This window comes from Onychostruthus taczanowskii, unplaced genomic scaffold, assembly GCF_017590055.1.
Source record: "Onychostruthus taczanowskii isolate IOZ18803 unplaced genomic scaffold, ASM1759005v1 scaffold6, whole genome shotgun sequence".
Lineage (NCBI taxonomy): Eukaryota > Metazoa > Chordata > Aves > Passeriformes > Passeridae > Onychostruthus > Onychostruthus taczanowskii.
This window is the reverse complement of record NW_024503679.1, coordinates 15,656,680-15,675,336: the sequence shown is the minus strand read 5'-3', so window position 1 is coordinate 15,675,336 and position 18,657 is coordinate 15,656,680. Positions and strand designations below refer to the sequence as shown.

Here is an 18,657-nt window from a genome sequence, read left to right as displayed (position 1 = left end):
CTGGTGACTAATTTTGTCTGCAGTGTCTGTCCTTCACACAGCCTGGGACAAAAGAGGCCAAATTTGAAAATACTCCATATTGCCCATCATGCCACAAGGACATCCATTCTCTTAACTTGCTCTCACCAAAACCATACTTGAACTTCTATACCTGGACCAAAGTGTTCTGTGTGACTGCTCTGAACAAAAGTTTCTCTGTTAAAAATGCAATAGAAGAGCCCACAGATTATTTTCTAGAGATCTATCAGGCATAAACCAAGTTCTCCCATTAGCTTCAATATTGAAACATCTGCTTAAAACGCATCCTGAGATAGAAAGGCAGCACAGGCCATTTTTGCAGGTTTTCAGAAGCCAGCCTTTCCATGGATCTCCCTCCCCCTCAAGCCTGATCCCATACCAGCTCTGAAACTGGGCCTGAAGGTACTCACCCACTGGAATAGTTCTGCCCTGAATTTTATCAGCCCATCCAGCATAGTACCGCAGTGTTTTTATACAGCCTTCCAGGTCAATGAAATAAGCCTGCAGAAAAGGTTTTCCTGTGTCCATTGTTTCCAGAGTCTGAAAAAAAACCAATTTGCGTGCACTGTCAGACAAGTCAATGTTTTAGGTGTTTTTTTCTTAAGAAAGAGCTTTTTAAAAACTCTCTCATCAGCTTTATCATGCCTTGTTCTGAAGGCATGGAATATTCTTCCCTCCTCTTAATATTTAGAGAATGAGCTTGTTAATACAAATAATGCAGAAGGGAAAGCAGACACAGTAACTCTGAAGTGTACAGGAGCTACTTTGTTCAGGGGCACCTTCCAGAAGCCTCCAGAAGGTGAGTGTGGGTGGGATACAGGCTGGGGTCTGGGGCACTGGTCAGAAACAATATGAGTATCATGAGTTCACCCTAACTGACCTTCCAACACAGATGTTCTGGAGTCCAGATGGTGTCACTGAAATCAGGCAGAGCTACTTTCCTTCTATTAGGAAAAAAAACCCTAATTTTTCTACTTCATAAGCCTAAATCCAACCTCTGAAAAACCTTCTGTAAAGTAACCTTTGGGCTCATATCTGTGTTGAGCCTATGGGAAGACAGAAGTTGCCCCACTGAAGCTGCACTGGTGCTGATCAGCCCTAAACAAAGTCCAGGCTGAGCCTGTGTCCTTCACACTGTTCTGGACATTAGCTCAGGGAATGCTTTGTTCTCCATTCAGGTCATTAAAGGGGATATTGGTGCAAATGGCCAGCACATCCATAAAGGAAGTACTATCCCTTGGTAGATTGAAACATCTTTGTTTACACATGAAGTCATACCCTGTCATGATCCACAGACATTAGGGTCCAAACAGCACTCGAACAGACATTCCCCTTGGAATGGCAAGAATTGTTATCCACTGAATGTCTGCTAAAACAACTGATTTTTATAAATCATTGCTTAGCACACAGCCAAGGCAGCCAGGGCTGGTTTTCTGCAGTGCAAACAGCAATGCCAAACAAGCCCTCCCAGACCAGAAGAACAGCAGAAAGCTTGAAGTGTGTTCTGGTTAAGTGAAAAGGAGGGTGCTCCAAAGTCACTTCAAAAAAGTGAGCAAAAAATAAACAGGGTTTATTCACACACACATATATATATATTTTTTTTCCTTCCTTCTCGCTGCCCAGAACTGTCTTCAGAACAGAATGTTTTGGTTTTGCCCTACTGAAACTGAAAGCTGTCAAGTGGTTGAGTGACACTGTGATGGGGAAAGAGACCCAGCTCAAAACAGTCACATAGGTACAGGCTCCTGAGCACCTCCTACAGGTGTCAATTCCTACTGACCTCAGCAGGGCACTGGCTCAGTTACCTGCACATCTGACAGCATGGAATGTCATAAATGCCTTTCCCTGAAGGTAAAAGTGCAGCACTGAACTGGAGAGTGCTGAGATCCAAGAGCTTAGGAGGGGATGGACAGCAGCCCCAAGCTGAGGATCTCTGGGTGCCGTTTGGGAAGATGTACAAGGCCTGCAGAGTCCAAAAGCTTCTACCAACTCAGCACATTTTAGGTATTAATATATTTAATCACTTCAATAACTAGCTGAAGTTCTGCAGAAGTCAACTATGTGGAACTGACAGCCTTCTAAAACCCCTAAAATCCTGCAGAAAGAGGAACAAAGCCATCACGCCTGTCTTCTGCCCTTCATGAAGGGAGAGAAAAGAAAAATATTAGGTAGATAGGGATACACCAGAGGGATGGAGCAGAGTTGTGAGCCAACTGTTGCTGGCTTATCACTGCTCCCAGTACTCACTGCCAGGATGACTCTGTCCCGCTCCAGGAGATCAGCCAGCTTGTGCAGGAGTCGTCCTCTGCTTGGGGCATCCATCTGTCTCCACGGAGAGCCCCTCTGGAATGCTGCCCTTGCTGCCTCCACTGCATTATCCACATCAGGCTACACAACACACACACAAGAAAACCTCAGGTTACAGGGAAGGAGCTGGACAATGGCACAGAAACCCCTCCAGGCTGCTTCCTAGTTGGTGCTGTGGTGGCCAAAACTAAGTTGTCCAACAAAACCACTTTCATTTCACTCCTGGATTTGAATTCAAGCCTGGAATATGTTTTATGTTTGGCCTGGGCTGATAAACAACCTTGAGGTCTGAATACCAATTGGGTCTTTCAAGGGTAATTTAATGTAACTGACTTGTTTATAAAATAATCCAGAATCATGTTCCTGCCAATACAGGATGTGACACTGGGGGAGGATGAAGAATCATGACAGGCCACTGGCCTACATGAATTAGCCTCCTCTAAACAAGTGTGGGCAGGAAAATCCCCCATGAGATCAAGATTTTACCCAGGGAAGTAATTACAGCTCAGATCCCACCATCCAGTCCCCCTGGAGCCCATGCCAAGGCAGTTAACACACCGAAAATCACCCTTAGATCCTAGAACATATTCCCAGAACATTTCCACCAGATGGAAAAGGTTTTGCTGTTCAGTGCTATGACAAAGACATTTCCCTTACACACACTGAGTGCCATTGTCCCTTCATCTCCCAACAGCTTTACCATCCTCTGGACCAAATCCAACTCTGTTTAATCAAGTTACTAACCAGATGGGGAGCAAACTCCTCTCTTCCCACACCATCACCACTGGAGCTTCATTCATTTGCTCTGGCCACGGTATGCCCTGGACTCCTCCCATCACCTCACATACATTGATTAAAAAAGTGAAGCCAAGGGCTCCCAATCCAATGGAATCTATGGGAACACTGCCACCAACATCCACAAGGCCAAGGCTGTACCCCAAGCATGGATAAAGCTTTGGACAGATTCCTGCTGTATGTAAGGTCTGGCACAGCCCAAGCCTCACTTAAGCTGATGGAGAACTTGCACCTCACTGCAATATCTGGCTCAAAAGGGTGGGAAAGGAGGGAAGGTGTCAGACCTTGATCATTCCTCCCAGCACTTCACCAGTTGCTCTCATCTATACCTTGTCTCAAGTCTTACCTGGATACAATTAGGAAATGAGCCTCTGCACTGATCCAACAAGGTCTGGCCACATCCCCCTCACAGGAAGGTGCTCAATCAAGAAAAAATGTTGTAGGGAGACACACTGCCTTCTTAAAAAGTTCATGGTCAAAACCGCAAGTCATCACCCAAGCCAATGGCACCTGACATTAAATTTGGCTCCATTTCTTTACCAAAAGATCACACAGCTTTGAAACAGTCTGATCTGTACTGTCAGGAAAAGAATTCCATCCTTTTGGAAGAGCACTGAGAGAAGCCATTGGAGGAAACTTGTGCTGTCACAGGATGGCTCTGGTCCAGCAAGGGACCAGGGTGGGGCAGAGGTGCCCAGAGCCTCTGGGCACAGACAGGCAGGTCCTGCCTGGGGCCCATCACCCACAACAGGCCTTTGAATGGCTCACTCTGCTGGAGTTGATCTGGATTCAGCTTGGCACATCACAAAAGCCACCACTGCACACTCATGTATCCCCCATCCTGCCTGCTGGAATGAAGGCTTAAGCTGAAAGAAGGCAATATTTTATGTGACAGAGTAGGAAAAGGAACATAAGTGTCAGGTTTAAACAAGCCTTTCCTTAGCAGCAATTAGTTCTGCAGCCAAGCTGGGAGCACAGATGTGCAGGGAACTGGGCCTGCAGTGGCACAATGCCCTTGGTACTGAGGGTCTTCCCTCCACCCTGGCACTCAGAACAGGGGTGAGATGACTGCGTGGGCAGAGACTTCAGTGCATGCCCAGATCTTCCCTAGCCTCTAAAAATGGGAGGACCTGAGCCCTGCTGCAGCTCCTGTAGAGACAAAAACGAAGACAACCATCTTTCTCAGACATTCTGGGTACAAAGAGTGGCTCAGAGCCTGCAGTCACTGTCACCCAGGCAAACAGGCTTTCCCTAAACACCCTCAGGGTAGCACCACCAAGTGATATCCTGAGAGCCTTTCTGCACAGCCTCAATAGGCCTGAGAGACCAGCAAAAACAAGGAAATCCTTCAGGAAGGCTGAAATGCCATTCTTAATCCATCCTGTTATGACTAGGCATTAGGGGAGTCTGAATGGCATGTTCATTGCAGGCATGTTGCAATAGGTAGGCACAAGGCGTAACAAAGTGACTCTGAACTGTCAAGGTGCCAGGAACACCCTGTGGTGCACAAAACCACAGCAGGAGGACATCCATGCATCCTGGTGCTCCACTTGGATCTGTAACAGATTTACTGAGCATTACATAAAAAGCTCCACTAAGAATATTAAGATTGCAAAGTCTTTACAGTGTTGGGAAATGCCTGCAAACCTTCATACCCACCTGGGGTGTTTGAATTATGATACAACCTCCAGTTACACAATCACATACCTTCCCCCCTGAACAAACTGAACACTGTTCTTTGTTCTAAGCTGCCTCGTCCATCTTCTTCCTCTACCTCAAGTCCTGCTCATTGCTGCTCCTTTTTTCTTTCCCATCCTCTTTTCCTCTCTCCTGCCCCAGCAGCAGGTTGCAGAGCACAGTGAAGACCATCCCCTCACTGGCTCTGAGTGGGGAAAACACCTGCAAAAAAGCCTTGCTCTGCCTCAATCTCAGGGTGCCCCAGAGTGCTCCAAGTGAGGAGATGTGCCAGGAATGGAGCACACCCACTGGGGACCCTCTTTCTTCAATTCACCTACTGACTTCTTCAAAAAGCCTTCCCTGTGCACATCTTTGGAAAGGCACTCTTCTGACATAGGGCATGAGCATGTCACAGTTTTTCACTTAGAAGACTGCTCTTGACCTGCTCCCCTGCAAACAGTCCACATATTGCTTTAAGTTCCAAACAGCATCCTAACAGCCTGAAATGCCCAAACTCATTATTGAGGGCACTGCAAGTCTGCTATGGTCTTACCTCAGTCTGCCATTACAATCTGAAGGGGACAGGCTGACTGTGAACAAATCCCTCTCACAACCCTTCAAAGATCCACATAAGAGTGAACTGTTTAGAAATGATCATGACAGAGACTTGACAGTCACAGCTGTGGACCTGCTGGCCATGCTCTGAGCAACTGAGCTGGGCACTCCTTTGAGGAAGGAATACTTTTCCACTGTCCTTGATGGATGTCAGCAAGCTGCTAGAAGGAAAAAGCCTGTCTCCAACTGTTAGGGACTGCACGAGAGTTACCTTTTCCATTATCAACCTGGCAAACAGTTGGACACTAAGCTTTTATTTGTGAGGTATGCAGCATCCAGTAGAAACATCCACCATTTTATTTTCAGGGTGTCTTTTTCCACACAGACTTGTCTTTATCCCTCAACTGTCCCATCAAGGACAATTCTGTAACTAAAGAACAGACAACAAAACCTTTACTTCTAGGCTTATAAAGCATTGGCCAAGTTTCAGCACCAGACTAAACTGTCATCGCTGAGATATTGGCTGCCAAATTTCCACCCCTCACGTGCAGCCTAAGCAAAACACTCTGCGTGGCCAGGGAGGGGCAGGTTTCTGTTCAGGGCTTGGGAAGGGGAGCTCTGCTCCCAGCCTGCTGTGAAGGCAGAGCACAGCTGAAGGCAGAGCCAGCAGGCAGGAGCTGCACCCCTGCAGTGGCACTGGCCAGCACAGCAGTACAGTGGCACTCGGGGACAAGGCATTGGAAAGCACCACTGAACACAACTCACCACTTCCTGTGGTGACTCCAGCAGACTGGAGTTACAGCCCCACGAGGGGATGAACCAGAGCAAGGGAAGCCTCAGGGAACTTAGTCTGCCAGAAGAGAGTGGGACATGGTCAAGTGTCACCAGAAGGCAAACAGCTATCTGGGGATGGTTGTCAACCATTACCCTTTTTAATTAATCCCCACTCAGATCTAATCCCCACTTAGTTTCTTGGAAAAACCTAGTTAGAGCAAAATATTGTTTTAAAAGGTATGATGTATAGAAGAGGCTTTCAGCACCCAAAGCACAGCTAGCTTACATTTTTGGCTGCAATGTCCACTAAGAAATCAGTCACCTGTACTGAGTATGCAGGGGAAGAGATCTCCACTGACTGGAAAAGTTTACAGGGACCCTCCTGCAAGCTAGAAGCTGAATTCAGACAGGGACAAATCTCAAGGAGGCAAAACTGGCCTGTTAGTTTTGTATAACAATTTTCATTAGCCAACATTGAGAAGCAGGCACAAACTGCACATGTAATACTCCATAGCTGCTTGAGGAGACACTTAACTCAGGGAACAATAACGTCATGGTTTCTGCCTATCAAAATACAGTTGCATCAGAGTCAGCTTCAATTCCACTGTTTACATGCCACTGCAATTAAACACAGTTGTGTCCTACCCAGTCAGGATAAAGAAATGACACATAATGTTGGGTTCTGCCTCAATGTGTAATTGCCCCATGGATGCACAGATCCCCAGTGGCAGTAAGTCTCAGAGGCTGCCTCACAAGCACTGGACAAACTTAAATACCAAGAAAAAGAAGTCAGTGCAGGCAGAAATGGCCATGCTGCCCATCACTAACTGCCCACAGCAATGAGCTACCAAAGCCCTGGCACGGCACAGCAGCTGTGAATCACCTTCCCATGACTTCCTGCACAAAGCCAGATGTTGGCCCAGCACTTTTCCATAGGTCAGACCAGTTGGCCCATACATGATGAGCTGTTTTGGACAAAAAAAGTGTCACATGTGATTGTTCTTCACCTCAGGCTGTTACCAAACCCAAGCAGTTACATCTCAGGTTACTCTACAACACACCAGGGCCAGCCAGGGACTACTAAGGCTCTTGAGATACTGGTTTGGTTTTAGTGAGAGCTGCCACATTGGTGCAGGAGGACAGCACCCACAATAACAGCTAAAAAAGCAGCACCACATCTTCAGCAGCAAGTGGTCAATGTTTGTTTGCATGACCAAATTTAAACTCCCCCAAGCACTCAGGTTATTTGTGTTTAAAAAAGGGGGAGTTCCAGTTCAGTGTCTCCAACAGGCTGCTCTGCAGCTGGAGTATAAACCACCCCCAACACAGGGCCCAAATCCTGTCAGGGGTGAGCACACACCATCATTGCTATTTCCTCAGGCTGGCTACTTCCTTCCAGTCTATGGCATAAGAATGATGCTCAATCTCATTCCTCTGACAGTGTTCAGCAGCCAGTTCCTACCAGGGAAAGTGCTTCTGACAAGCTGGACAGGATTGATCCCACCCAGCCCATGAAATTCTTGAGCAGCACATCCAGTGTCCCAGACCTCCAGCTCAGGCTGGCCAGACAGATGCTGTTGTTAAAAGCCAGCTTTTCCTCTGTGTGCTTCCCTACAAAAAGAAATCCCCTGGAAAATGTCTTTTGCACTGCTTGTCCAACAACACTTACCTTATCTCCTTCCTCAATGTCACAGATTTTCTCCAGCGTTGAAGGGTTGTAGGTGGGGAACTTCTTTCCACTTGTAGACTCGTGCCATTCATTGTTAATAAATATCTGAAGAAAGAGCAAGGGGAGTGGGATGGGCAGGAGAAAGAAAAACAACTTATATAGACAAAAAAACCACAAGTGCTCCTCAAAGGTCCAGAGGCTCTTCGACTTCCATCCATGGCAGAGTCAAGTGTGCTCAGGCTCTCTCAAACTGCTGGCAATACAGAAGCATTTCTACAAACCTTGTGCACCCAGTTAGTTTTGAGCCAGAGGAAGGCAGAGCATGGGTCCCACAGAGAACAACACTGGGTTTTGGCAGTGAGAAACAGGCAGTTTTTGAAATACATCTCCATGGGAACAGCAAGCAGACACCCAGAGAAACTGTATGGTTGAGGCAGAAGGAGCCCCTTGCTACATGTTGCTGTACAATTATTACTTGGCTGTTTGTGCCCTGCCCTGGGCTACCTCCACAGCTTGCTCCCCCTCCAGCAGTGTCCACAGGAGGAGGATTCTGGCTCGGTTCTACCCCACCATGCTTTGTCACAGGCCAGATCAAGCCTCCCACGTCACTTGGAGTCATCTGTGACAAGATTTAAGTGTTTCAAAATATTGCATTTCCAGAGCAAGAACAAACAGTCCCAGCGTTGCGTAACTGAAAATGCATTAAATACTGGAGTGTTGTTACTCACTGTAAACAGAACATGAATACCTATATACAATTAATTGATTCAACATGCATCTTATCCACGCTGTGATCTGACTTGGCAGTGTTATATTTTATAAATATACTTTAAATAAGATTAGATGAAGTAATCTTTATTAGTAGCCTGCTAGTGGCTGTAAGCTAGTACTTTTATTTGGAAGCCATCCACATTTGCAATCTTGTTTATGAGTCTCTACACACCAGCAGGAGATTAATGTTGCATCTCTTACATTCGGAATTCCCACTGCTTTGGGTCATAGTTTTCTTTCCTTGGGCAGCTTTTTTTCCTGAAAGGACTTTTTCTTATTATTTCTGCATAAAGCATCCAAAGTGTAATTGGTGTAGAAGCTGCACTGCTGGACCCACCTGTTTTACACAGGCTGAGAAAAAGAATTTCACAAAAAATGTTGCCAAGGGAAGTCACAAGAAAAGATACAATGTTAGAAATATTAACTCCAGTTTAGGACACCAGTGCTCCCAAACGACATCTGTTATCCAAGAGCTACATTTTAACATTTACACATTTTAACCTCAGTTTTTCTTTATTTCCCTAATGAAGAAAAGTCATATTCTAAATGTGGGAAATATGACAGGAACCATAAAATCACAATATCAGGTATATGCTCACAAACTAAGGATTGGGGAAGGATACTGATTTTTCCTTTGCATTCAACACTAAATCTGTGGGAAAATGATGTTCCTACCAAGCAGTAAAACACAAGAGTGACAGGATCAGGCTGTTTTAAATGTAACATATACACTGGCATCATTCTGGGAATCCACCACACATCACGAGTCCTTGGTGCCAGGAGTTGAAATCAAATTTAATAGTATATCCACAGTTCATGCTTCATAGCCAGAATCTGAGGCAAGGAATTGTGGACAGATCACTTCCATCACACACCCATGACAAGCATTAAGCTGCTCTATAAGAAAGATCTTTGTTGAAAAACTTTGCCTCTCCCCCAGCCCCATAACTGGTAGAACCAAAAATAAAAATCTCCTCTAAGCAGAGGGAAGCGTGCTGTCAGCTGTAAACATCTGGTGAAACTCAGAGCTTGCACAAAACCCCTCACAGTTTTATGAAAATTGACTGCTGCTCATTATTTTCTCAGATGCACCGGGAGCATCAGATCAAACATCCAACTCACACTTTTAATTTATGTTGGTTTCCACTTTAAAGATGTTACCTTGACTCTTTCAGCGCTCACAGTCTCTGGCAAAAGTGTGGAGCATAAACTGCGTGTTTGAAAACACACACGGCTGCAGGATAAGATCCCTAAGGAGTGTTTAAAAGTGTTCACAACAATAAAAATAACAAAAACCAGAACATTTGGATGTTTAAGAAGAACTCAAATGGCTGTGTCCATTTTGGACGCAGGAAAGAGCTGTTTGTGCTGCATTACGCCATTCTGCAACCAGCAGCTGCAGATTCAATTTGCTGCTAAATGACAAGTTTATCTGACAAATAAAGAGTAGATAAATTTTGGATATCAAAAAATTAATCTAGTCCAGTGATTACTCCTAATTGCTAATCTGTTTCAGTACACTTTGGATGCATAATTCAAATCAACAGCTCGCTGGATAAGCTATCGCTGTTCACTCCTTCTCGCGACAAGGGAATAAGCTTCAAATTTTGTTTTTTCTTAATACTTAACACAAAAATGCAATGGTAGCACACTCATTCCGCCCCTCTATCTCTTTTAGTCCGGGCACAAAGTTGAAATTATGGCAGCCGAGGCTCCTCAGCAGCATAACCAGCCGGGACGCTCTCCCCACTGCGCAAGGCAGCGGGTCAGGCTGTTGTGGAACACAAAGCGACTCGGCGATCGCAGAGCTACAGCTGCACTGGGAGCAGGGATTTCTGGAGCTCTGCTCAGCTCCAAGCCAGCCCCACCTCAGAGGGACAGAGATATCAAGCTCAGGAGCCTTTGGTTTACACCGAAAGGTCAGGAGCGACTGTTTAAAGGGAAACTCAATGGAAAGCGGAGAGGTGAGGGTTTGTGTGGGCTCAGTGCCTGACTCCTCATCCCGTGGGGAGGCCATGGAGTTGGGACGAAGAGCCACCAACACCGCTCCTCTCGTGGGGCTGCAGGATGCTCCAGTCTCATGGCAGAGCCTTTCCACAAGGCCCAGCCCTGCCTGTGCTCGCCACCACCCAAACCCACCACTGGCACCGAGCCACCTCCGAGCTGTGGGTCAAGGACGCTCCAACACAACCCCAGCAAGCAGCTCTGAGGGATAAAACCTTCCTCGCCCTGCCCAGGCTCACCCCATCCAAATCGGATTTTGCTGAGTGCCAGCGAGGAGCCGGAGGCGTTCACGGGTGCGTTGGGAGGGGAAGATGGTGTCAGGCACCACAGCCAGGGAGAGGAGCCCAGGGCGCCTGGGGCAGAGCAACAGCTTTGGAGGAGTTATTTTATTAAAAAGAAAAAAATAGGCTTTGGGCATTAGGGATTGGGGCAAGTGTTGCTCCATTAGAAACGCCACTGTCATCTGCTTGCTCAACCTCGAACCCCCATAAACCTACTGTCTCAGGCAGCAGAATTAATAAAAGAAGCTAAGGAAAGCAACACTGAGGGTGAAAATTTTGTATTAAAAATATAACACCTCACAGCAACCCTGACTCCGCCGAACACTGCCAACACCACGGCGAAGCCCACCCGCCGCCCAGCGCCCCGTGCCTGACGGGCTCACCTTGGTGTATTTCACCTCCAGGCTGCGCAGGGGTCGCGGCAGCGGAGGCACTTTCTTGTCGGGCTGCCCGTTCTCCACGGCGCCGTTGAGGGCTGCCATGGCCCCGCCGTCGAGCCCGCGCGCCTTCTGCCCGCTGACAGCGCCCGCGCCGCCTTAAGAGCGCCGCGCGAGCGCGCCGCAGGGGCGGGGGGGGCGCCCGCGCGCCGCCGCCGGGCCCCCACAGCGCTCCCGCGCCGCTGTCCCCACAGCGCTCGCAAAGGCTCCCCAAGGGACTCACAGGATCCCAAAGGAGCTCTCCCCTCAGGATCCCAAAGGGCTCTCGGCAGGGTTGCAAGGGATTCTACTCAATGTCTCAAGGGATTCCACTCAGGCAGCGCTCTCCACAGAGTCCCGAAGGGCTCCCCCCGGGTTCCCCTCAGGGGGTCCCACAGAGTCCCTCAGGACTCCCCAAAGGGCTCGGACATTGCTCCCTCAGGGCTCCCCGTGGTGTCCCCGCAGTGCTCCCCTCAGCGCTCCTGCCGGTCTCCCTCAGCTCCATGCACAGCTCTGACATTGCTCCCCTCAGGACTCCCTCAGGGCTCCCTGCAGCCGAGGGGAGCGGGATGTGCCCAGATGGGCTTTGGGGAGTAGAACAGCCAAAGGGTGCTACCCCAAAGAGTGCCACTGGGGTGGGCATGGAAGGATGTGCCCTCTGCTGCCTTCTGCCTCTGCGTCCCACCCAAACCCACCCAGAAGTCATTCATGGGAGGTCTCTTGCAAGGGTCTCCATGGGAATAACACAAGTGTCTTCCAGTAATAAGGGTCTTTATCTGCTATTCCTGGTGCCCTGACATCCTTACCTCAACCTGCTACACCTCATCCTTCACTCAGTGCCTCTGGAGGACTTTCCAGGACTGATAGTAAGAGAAGAACATGACACCAAATGTGTGCTGTGCATCTGACAGCAGCTCCTCCACATTCCCGTGTGCGTACAGGAGTCTGGGACCAGTTTGACCATCCCAGTCAAAGGACTCCAGCCGGCTGGGGCAGGACCGGGCCCTTCCACTGGAAAGTCCTACACTGATAACAGCATATTTGTGTCCCACTCAGCCAACCTCCAGCACGGTGCTCATAGTGGCATACTTGGAGTGTCGAGAAAGATGCTGTCTTTCGAGAAGTCCTGAAGGATATGGAACATGTCTTAAGTGACAGATCTAGGCTCTGAGCCTGAACAAGTTCATTATGTATTGCTTAACTTTATTCTGCATAAAATATGTGTAAGTCTTTGCAGGCTGAGGGCCAGGACACTCAGAGCACCCTCACACCCCCACACACATGGAAGATAATACAACATATTTTCCATATAACAAGTGGCAAGATGCCAGAAGTTATCTTCCAAAATGTTCTGCAGAATCTGTAATCCCCAGCAATAGTCAGCACTTTGCTCTTAGAATGCTTAAAAATACTCAGAGCTTCCAAAGGCAGATAGCCCGTGATATCACAGTGGCGTAGATTTAGTGCTGATTCAGAGGGGAAAGTACCTTGATGAATCAACCCCCACTCCCTGCAGCTTGCAGGATGTTTTTGGAGGTCCTCTGCCCAGGTGAAAACCTGCCTGATGGTGATTGGTGCAGAAATGTTTATTTTATTTTTAGCTGTCAAATTGCGATTTCCCACAAAAGCTACAAATGCACCCAAGCTAGAAGAAATCTCTTAGCCATATCCCAATGTGTTTGTAGTCCCAACGAAGAGGAGTTTATCCATTTCCATCTGTACCTTGCCTACAAAAACACTCAGTGGAAGTGGAAAGTACTTTTGCAATAGGAGGACAAAATATCAGGATGAGGAGAATGATGAATAAGAAGTTCCAGAACAAGCAGTGTCTAAAGTGGGTTGTCTCATGTGGAATGACCTTGTCTCTTATCTCTGATGAGGAAGATTTTATACCAGACTCTCCTGGGAAAATTATTGCCTTTTCAAGTTAATGTTGGTGCAGTGTGGGATACATCTAAGGCAGAAATTCCACGTACAGGGTTTGGGGATGTGTAAGACTTTTAAAAGGTTGTACAAAGTGAATGAATGGTGAGTCAGCAACATATGAACGAGCTGAAATAATAGACTTCAATAGATGTACATAGCTGTGTGCAGTGTTTCGTCTGATAACGTCACAGGAAGAGTAACAGAATGTTCTGCTGTCAGAGTCTTGTGGACACTGACTGGTGCCTTGTTGGGCAAACTCAATCCTGCCATAAGCGGGATGGCCCCAGAAGAGATTTGTCTTTTGTCATCAGATGTGTCTTTTGTGCTTGTACCAGATCACAGGGGTGAAAATACTCACGTCTCCAGACTCCAGAGTGGGAGAAGCCCTAAAACAATCAGCAGAGCTCTGATCAGAACAAATGTGAGACATTTTACATTCATTCCTGTGCCTCAGGAAGGGCATGCCACCACTAGGCTAGAGGGACTGAAAAAATGGGTTTCACTTAAATTTGCAAAAGTTGATCAGTGTCAGGAGGAAAAGCATCCCTCAATGAGAGGTCACATCACTACTGAGTTACCCTGCTGTGTTCTCCTGTCACGGAGATCTCGGCAGTGTGTCCCTAACCTGCTGCAGTGACAGCAGAGGCTGTGGATTCCCTGGAGCTGCTCTGCAGAGCTGCATCTCACAGAGTTTTTACTCTGCCAGTACACCTGCTCTGCTCGGCCAAGCAGAACAAAAATCGTCTTCCCACTGTTGGGTTGGACATGTGCACTCTTAAATCTGCCACCGTGAGTGAGACCTGACCACAGCTCTCTGTGCTGTCCTGCCTGTGCCAGGCACAGTCCTAGGACACGTTCCTGCTATGAGGTTGCTGTCTCCCTATCTTTTAGAGATGCCTGTAGGAATTAATTTCTCTTACTTCCCGACCTTATTTAACCTTAATGAAGGGGATATTTCTGTTCGTAACTCCTCCAAATACACTCTGTTGTATCTTATGCCCTGGCTCCAGCCCAGAAGTGCAGGAAATTGTATACAGAGGGTCAGTGAAGACATCCCCAGACTACCTGGAAATAGGGTGTTTCTAGACCTCTTTGGCATCCTGCCCTGTGGATGAAGACAGATTCGGCAGTGGGGCACATATTAGAGGGCTGTGTTTGCCCAGCTAGTGGTGCTGTAGCCATTGACAGATTCTCTACAAACTGATCAGTTGATATTTCAAAGATTTCATATTTTTCATCTAGACCTCAGCCTGTGCTTCCAGCTGACCAGCACTGCTGTAGCTGTGTAGAGAGCTCAACCTGGCACAGAGCCAAAGCTTATCCCACTTATTTTCCATATACCCCGAAGCCCATGCACACACAAACATAAATACGTGTGTGAAACAATATACTCTGAAAGGCTACTGAGGCTCTATGCTCCAGCATTCAGCAGCCCGGAGTGTCCAGAATTTGCCTGGTTTTCCTCATCCAGATGAACTGTAATTGAGTTATCCACGCCCTTTTCCTACAGGCATCCCCCTCACTCTGCATTGGCAATGCTTGCTGCTCCTGAGGGAGCAGCTCCCCTCATGATTTATTCTCCTCTTGTTTAATGTGCAGCGAAGGGGCTTTTAACTGCCTGTTATTCAAACTGTGCTTTGGGCACAAAATTATTCATTTCCGTATGGTTTTTCCATGGTGCTCGTGACAGCAGTGTCTGAGAGTTTCACATGCACTGTTTCCTTTTCCAGTCATTTTGAGAGGATGCTGACCCTGTATTATCAGTGAGGAAAGAAAGCAGGAGTGATGAATAAAAAAAGGGTCTTCATCATTTCAGTTTCCCGATGTGAGTCACCCACAGCCCCAGTGCTTTGATGACAGACATTCAGAGCCCAGCTCCAGCAGTCATTGCACAATCTGAACATCTCCCACCTAAACACCCAGGTAAGGCAGAAAGTGCTAGTGAGTGCATTGCTCCCCAGTGACTTTAATCTGTGAATTTTCTGGTTTTTGTAAGTTTACCATTCCTGTAACTTTTATTTCCCATGGGTAGTTCTCTAGAGTTTGAGTTAATTCTTCTAAGCAAACTTAAAATCGATAAATTTCATCAGTCTTGAACAAATTTGCCACGATATGGGTCAGCAGCAGGATGGACTGTTTTGAGCTGTGGTGTGATTGCCATTTTGTGGGCTCCCTGGTAGCAGAAGTGGCTGATTGACAGGGACTGGCCATGTGAAGGCAGTGAGATGTGCTCTACCAGCACATTTTGATTTGCTTTGTTTTTCCAAATATTTTCTGGCTGCAAGATAGTGATAATTGAACTGCTACCTTCAGTTGTGAAATACATTGCAAATATTACCTGCCATTAAAAAAAAAAAAAAAACAACCTGTCAGTTTTTACCAAAAATACTTCTACTCAGTTTATCAAAGTATTTACATACAATTTCAAAAGGATTTGAATCTAGAGAGGTGCCTTAAAAAGTCAAAATAAAAAAGATCAGCCTGTCCTGAGGATACCATGGAAATGGTATGTCCTACATGAGGGTTTTTCTCTCAATCCAACCTTAACTGGGCTGTGCTGGTGCCTACAACTCTCCTCCACTGATAGTAGTGGAGAGGGGTTGTAGCATGGGATGTATTTTGGAGTGTGAGCAGCGCCATGAACTCAGCTCCCTCCCATGTTTTTGGTGCCCTTCTCATGCCATGTGGGCTTAAACTTCAATTTTAACACTTGTGGGACTGCAGAACAGTTTCTTTCCCTGTTCCTCTCCACCTTCAAAAGTCCTGTTAGAGAAGGTGGAGAGAGGTGATGTGAGATACTGTAAGATGCTATTTGTGCAAACATTTGTAATCCTAAACATGACCTCATGATGCAAACCAGGACTTTGGCGGCCCAAGACAAAACACAGCCTTTTTATGCCTTGTGCTGTAATTACTTCATGAAGCAAAATCCTCAGTCAAATTAATTTTCTTCATGCATATCAGAGGTATTAAACTGTGACTGTGCACAAGGATTGGCCTTTCCTTTAGCTAGCCTGGCTCTAAAAGTAAATTGGAAAAGTAAGTGGCAAGGAAATAACAAACAGCTGAACATTTTGAAGCCTTTTCTATTAAAACAAGGTCTGTTTCTTCTAGTCTTCACTTCCCCCTGCCAGGCCAAGCACTGGGAGATGCGGAGAATGGGAGCAGGAACAGAAGCAAGTGTGAGATAACCTACTAAGATAGTGTCTGTGGTGTGGAGAAGTTCAAGGACCTGTTTCCTTACAAACCATTCAGTGTGTCTGGCACCGCAGAGCTGATGGGAACCACTCCCTGCACTGATCTGGCGATGCAGACCTGGAGATTATTTGCCTACAAACAGGTATTGTTTGCAGGATTGGCAAATGAAAAAAGCAAATGTGTTTGTTTTCTCCACAGATCACGTTGCTTCCTACTTTCTCTTGATAAGAGGCATTTGGGGATGGTTCCCAAGTTTTGGAAGCAGTGGTCGTCTAGGCAGGAACTGAGAAGCCTAAAACGTGCTTTCTTCTTCTGCTCCTTCCTCCCTGTCTCTTTGCTCTCACTCATCATCACATCTGTTCTGGGCCCAATGCCCAACAGTTCTGCATTAACGCCTCAGTACACACAGGCTCACACAGCCGAGCAGCTCGCACTGCAACGCACCCAGTGCCGTCATATCTTCCCGAATCAAGCTCCTGCAAACCAGTTGTGTTTACGGGAAGACTCACTTGGCTTCAGAGTGCTACTTGTGAGCTGTGCCCAGCTGACTCGAGACACTCCAATGGTTTTGCAGGGCGCCGTCGTGAATCGAGAAAATACAGAACAGAGCAGGTAAACAAACGTCCTTAAAGATGATCCCGTCTCAGACCTTGAGCCTGCAAACCCACACGGGCTTAATGTTAAGCACATGAACAGTCCCAGATGACTTCAGCAGAGCTACTCACATTGCTCACAGTGCAAAGCATTTGCTAGATCAGAGCCTTTATGTCTAATTGCAAAATAAAAGGCAAGTCTCCCAGTTCTATCAACTGTAATGAATTGTTATTAGCAGCACAATTTAAAATAGCTGTGGGGCAGATCCCTGGCAGACCACTGGGGATAAAGTGATGTAGACTTGTTGTAACAGAACCTGGAAATACTTTTTCCTGGATAAATTGCCATGCCAGTCATATGAAACACTAACACTGTGATGAGGTTGTTTTTGTAGGCTTCGAGCTATGCAAGGCGCCTTTTTTTTTTTTTTTTTTTTTTTTTTTTTTTTTTTTGTGTGGCTATTCTCTGCACAATTCCTCTCTTTTCCAACTTTTGGGTTGAATTCTGCTGTTTGAACCAGGAGTCGGGAAACTGCTCTGCTCCTTGCCTTGGCAGCACTTTTTGTGAAGATCTGATGATGTTACGGTGTCCAAAGGCACCTTTACAAGCCGCAGTGGGAAAAGCCAAACCACGGCCCCTGTCCAGCAGGCTCTTTGGCACCAGGTCAGCATCCACGACCCTGGGCTGCGCGCGGGGTCCCATCCGTGTCCCCTCGGGCGAAGGGCTGGCCGGCACAATAGGCGACATTGTGTCCCGTCGCTGCCACTAACGGCGAGGCTGGGGACAGGCGAATCTGGGGGCACAGAGAGCGGAACCCACCCGTGTCCGTTAATGAAGGGGCAGCCCCGGGCCCTCATTAGGAGCCCGCCGGGCCGTGCCCCGGCCCCGCCGCCCGCCGGAGCCGGGGCCGAGCGCGGAGCGGCCGCGGCGCTCAGCGGGCGCGGAAGGTGGCGCGGCCTCTCCGGGCTGGCGTTTGCACCTGGGGCTGCCGCTGTTTAATGGACTTTAACACATGCAAACAAGAGCTTTTGTGTGCGGGCACAAAGGCTGCCCCGGCGCGGGGCTCTCCCCAACACTGCCGCATTGTTTCCCCTCCGCTGCTTCTTGTCACCCTCCTTGTCAGAGTTTAATGAGGACAACGAGGTTTCGCAGGCTCATTTCGCACTTCAGCAACTTTCTAACACTTCCCTAACGAGGGAGAAGGGGCCGGAGCGATCGGGGGCGCTGGGGAGGAGCAGCCCCGGGTGAGACCCGCAGCCCTGGGGCCGGGGCAGGTGCTCCCGGGACCGAACCGGGATGCGGGACCGACTCGGCACGCGGGGACGCGGCTCTTCCAGCCCATCTCCGGCACCTCGACGAGGCTCCACTAAAAAACCCAAACTCACTGCGCGATTTAAGCTCGGCCGAGACTGCGGGAGTGTCCCCGTGGTGCCCGGAGGAGCGGCGATGCCGCGGGGAGGCGGTGGCCGCTGGCACCGCGATGGGCAGCGGCAGGGACCGGCCCCGTGGCTCGCTGTGAGGCTTTTCCCCAGAGCACATAGTTTTCCCGGGGCAAGTAGCTTTCCCGGGAGCAGGTAGCGTTCCCCGGACTCTCCGGGCCGGAGATCGGCAGGTTTCTCACCTCGCGCCCTCCCCGCCGAAGCCGAGCATCCCTCCCGAAGGCGAGGAGGCA

The 18,657-nt window shown here is 48.0% G+C and overlaps 1 protein-coding gene across 1 annotated transcript in view; it reads right to left on the bottom strand.

The window, feature by feature from the left end:
* ALDH1A3 (aldehyde dehydrogenase 1 family member A3) overlaps window positions 1-11,349 on the bottom strand; it is a 33,515-nt gene extending 22,166 nt beyond the window's left edge. Inside the window, exons 1-4 of the mRNA XM_041418794.1 lie at window positions 11,235-11,349; window positions 7,796-7,900; window positions 2,266-2,406; window positions 429-558 (exon numbers count right to left, since the gene is read on the bottom strand). Coding sequence (XP_041274728.1) covers window positions 429-558; window positions 2,266-2,406; window positions 7,796-7,900; window positions 11,235-11,333 — 475 coding nt within the window. The 5' untranslated portion in view covers window positions 11,334-11,349. The remainder of the gene's footprint in view (window positions 1-428; window positions 559-2,265; window positions 2,407-7,795; window positions 7,901-11,234) is intronic.
* Window positions 11,350-18,657: the final 7,308 nt, after the last annotated feature.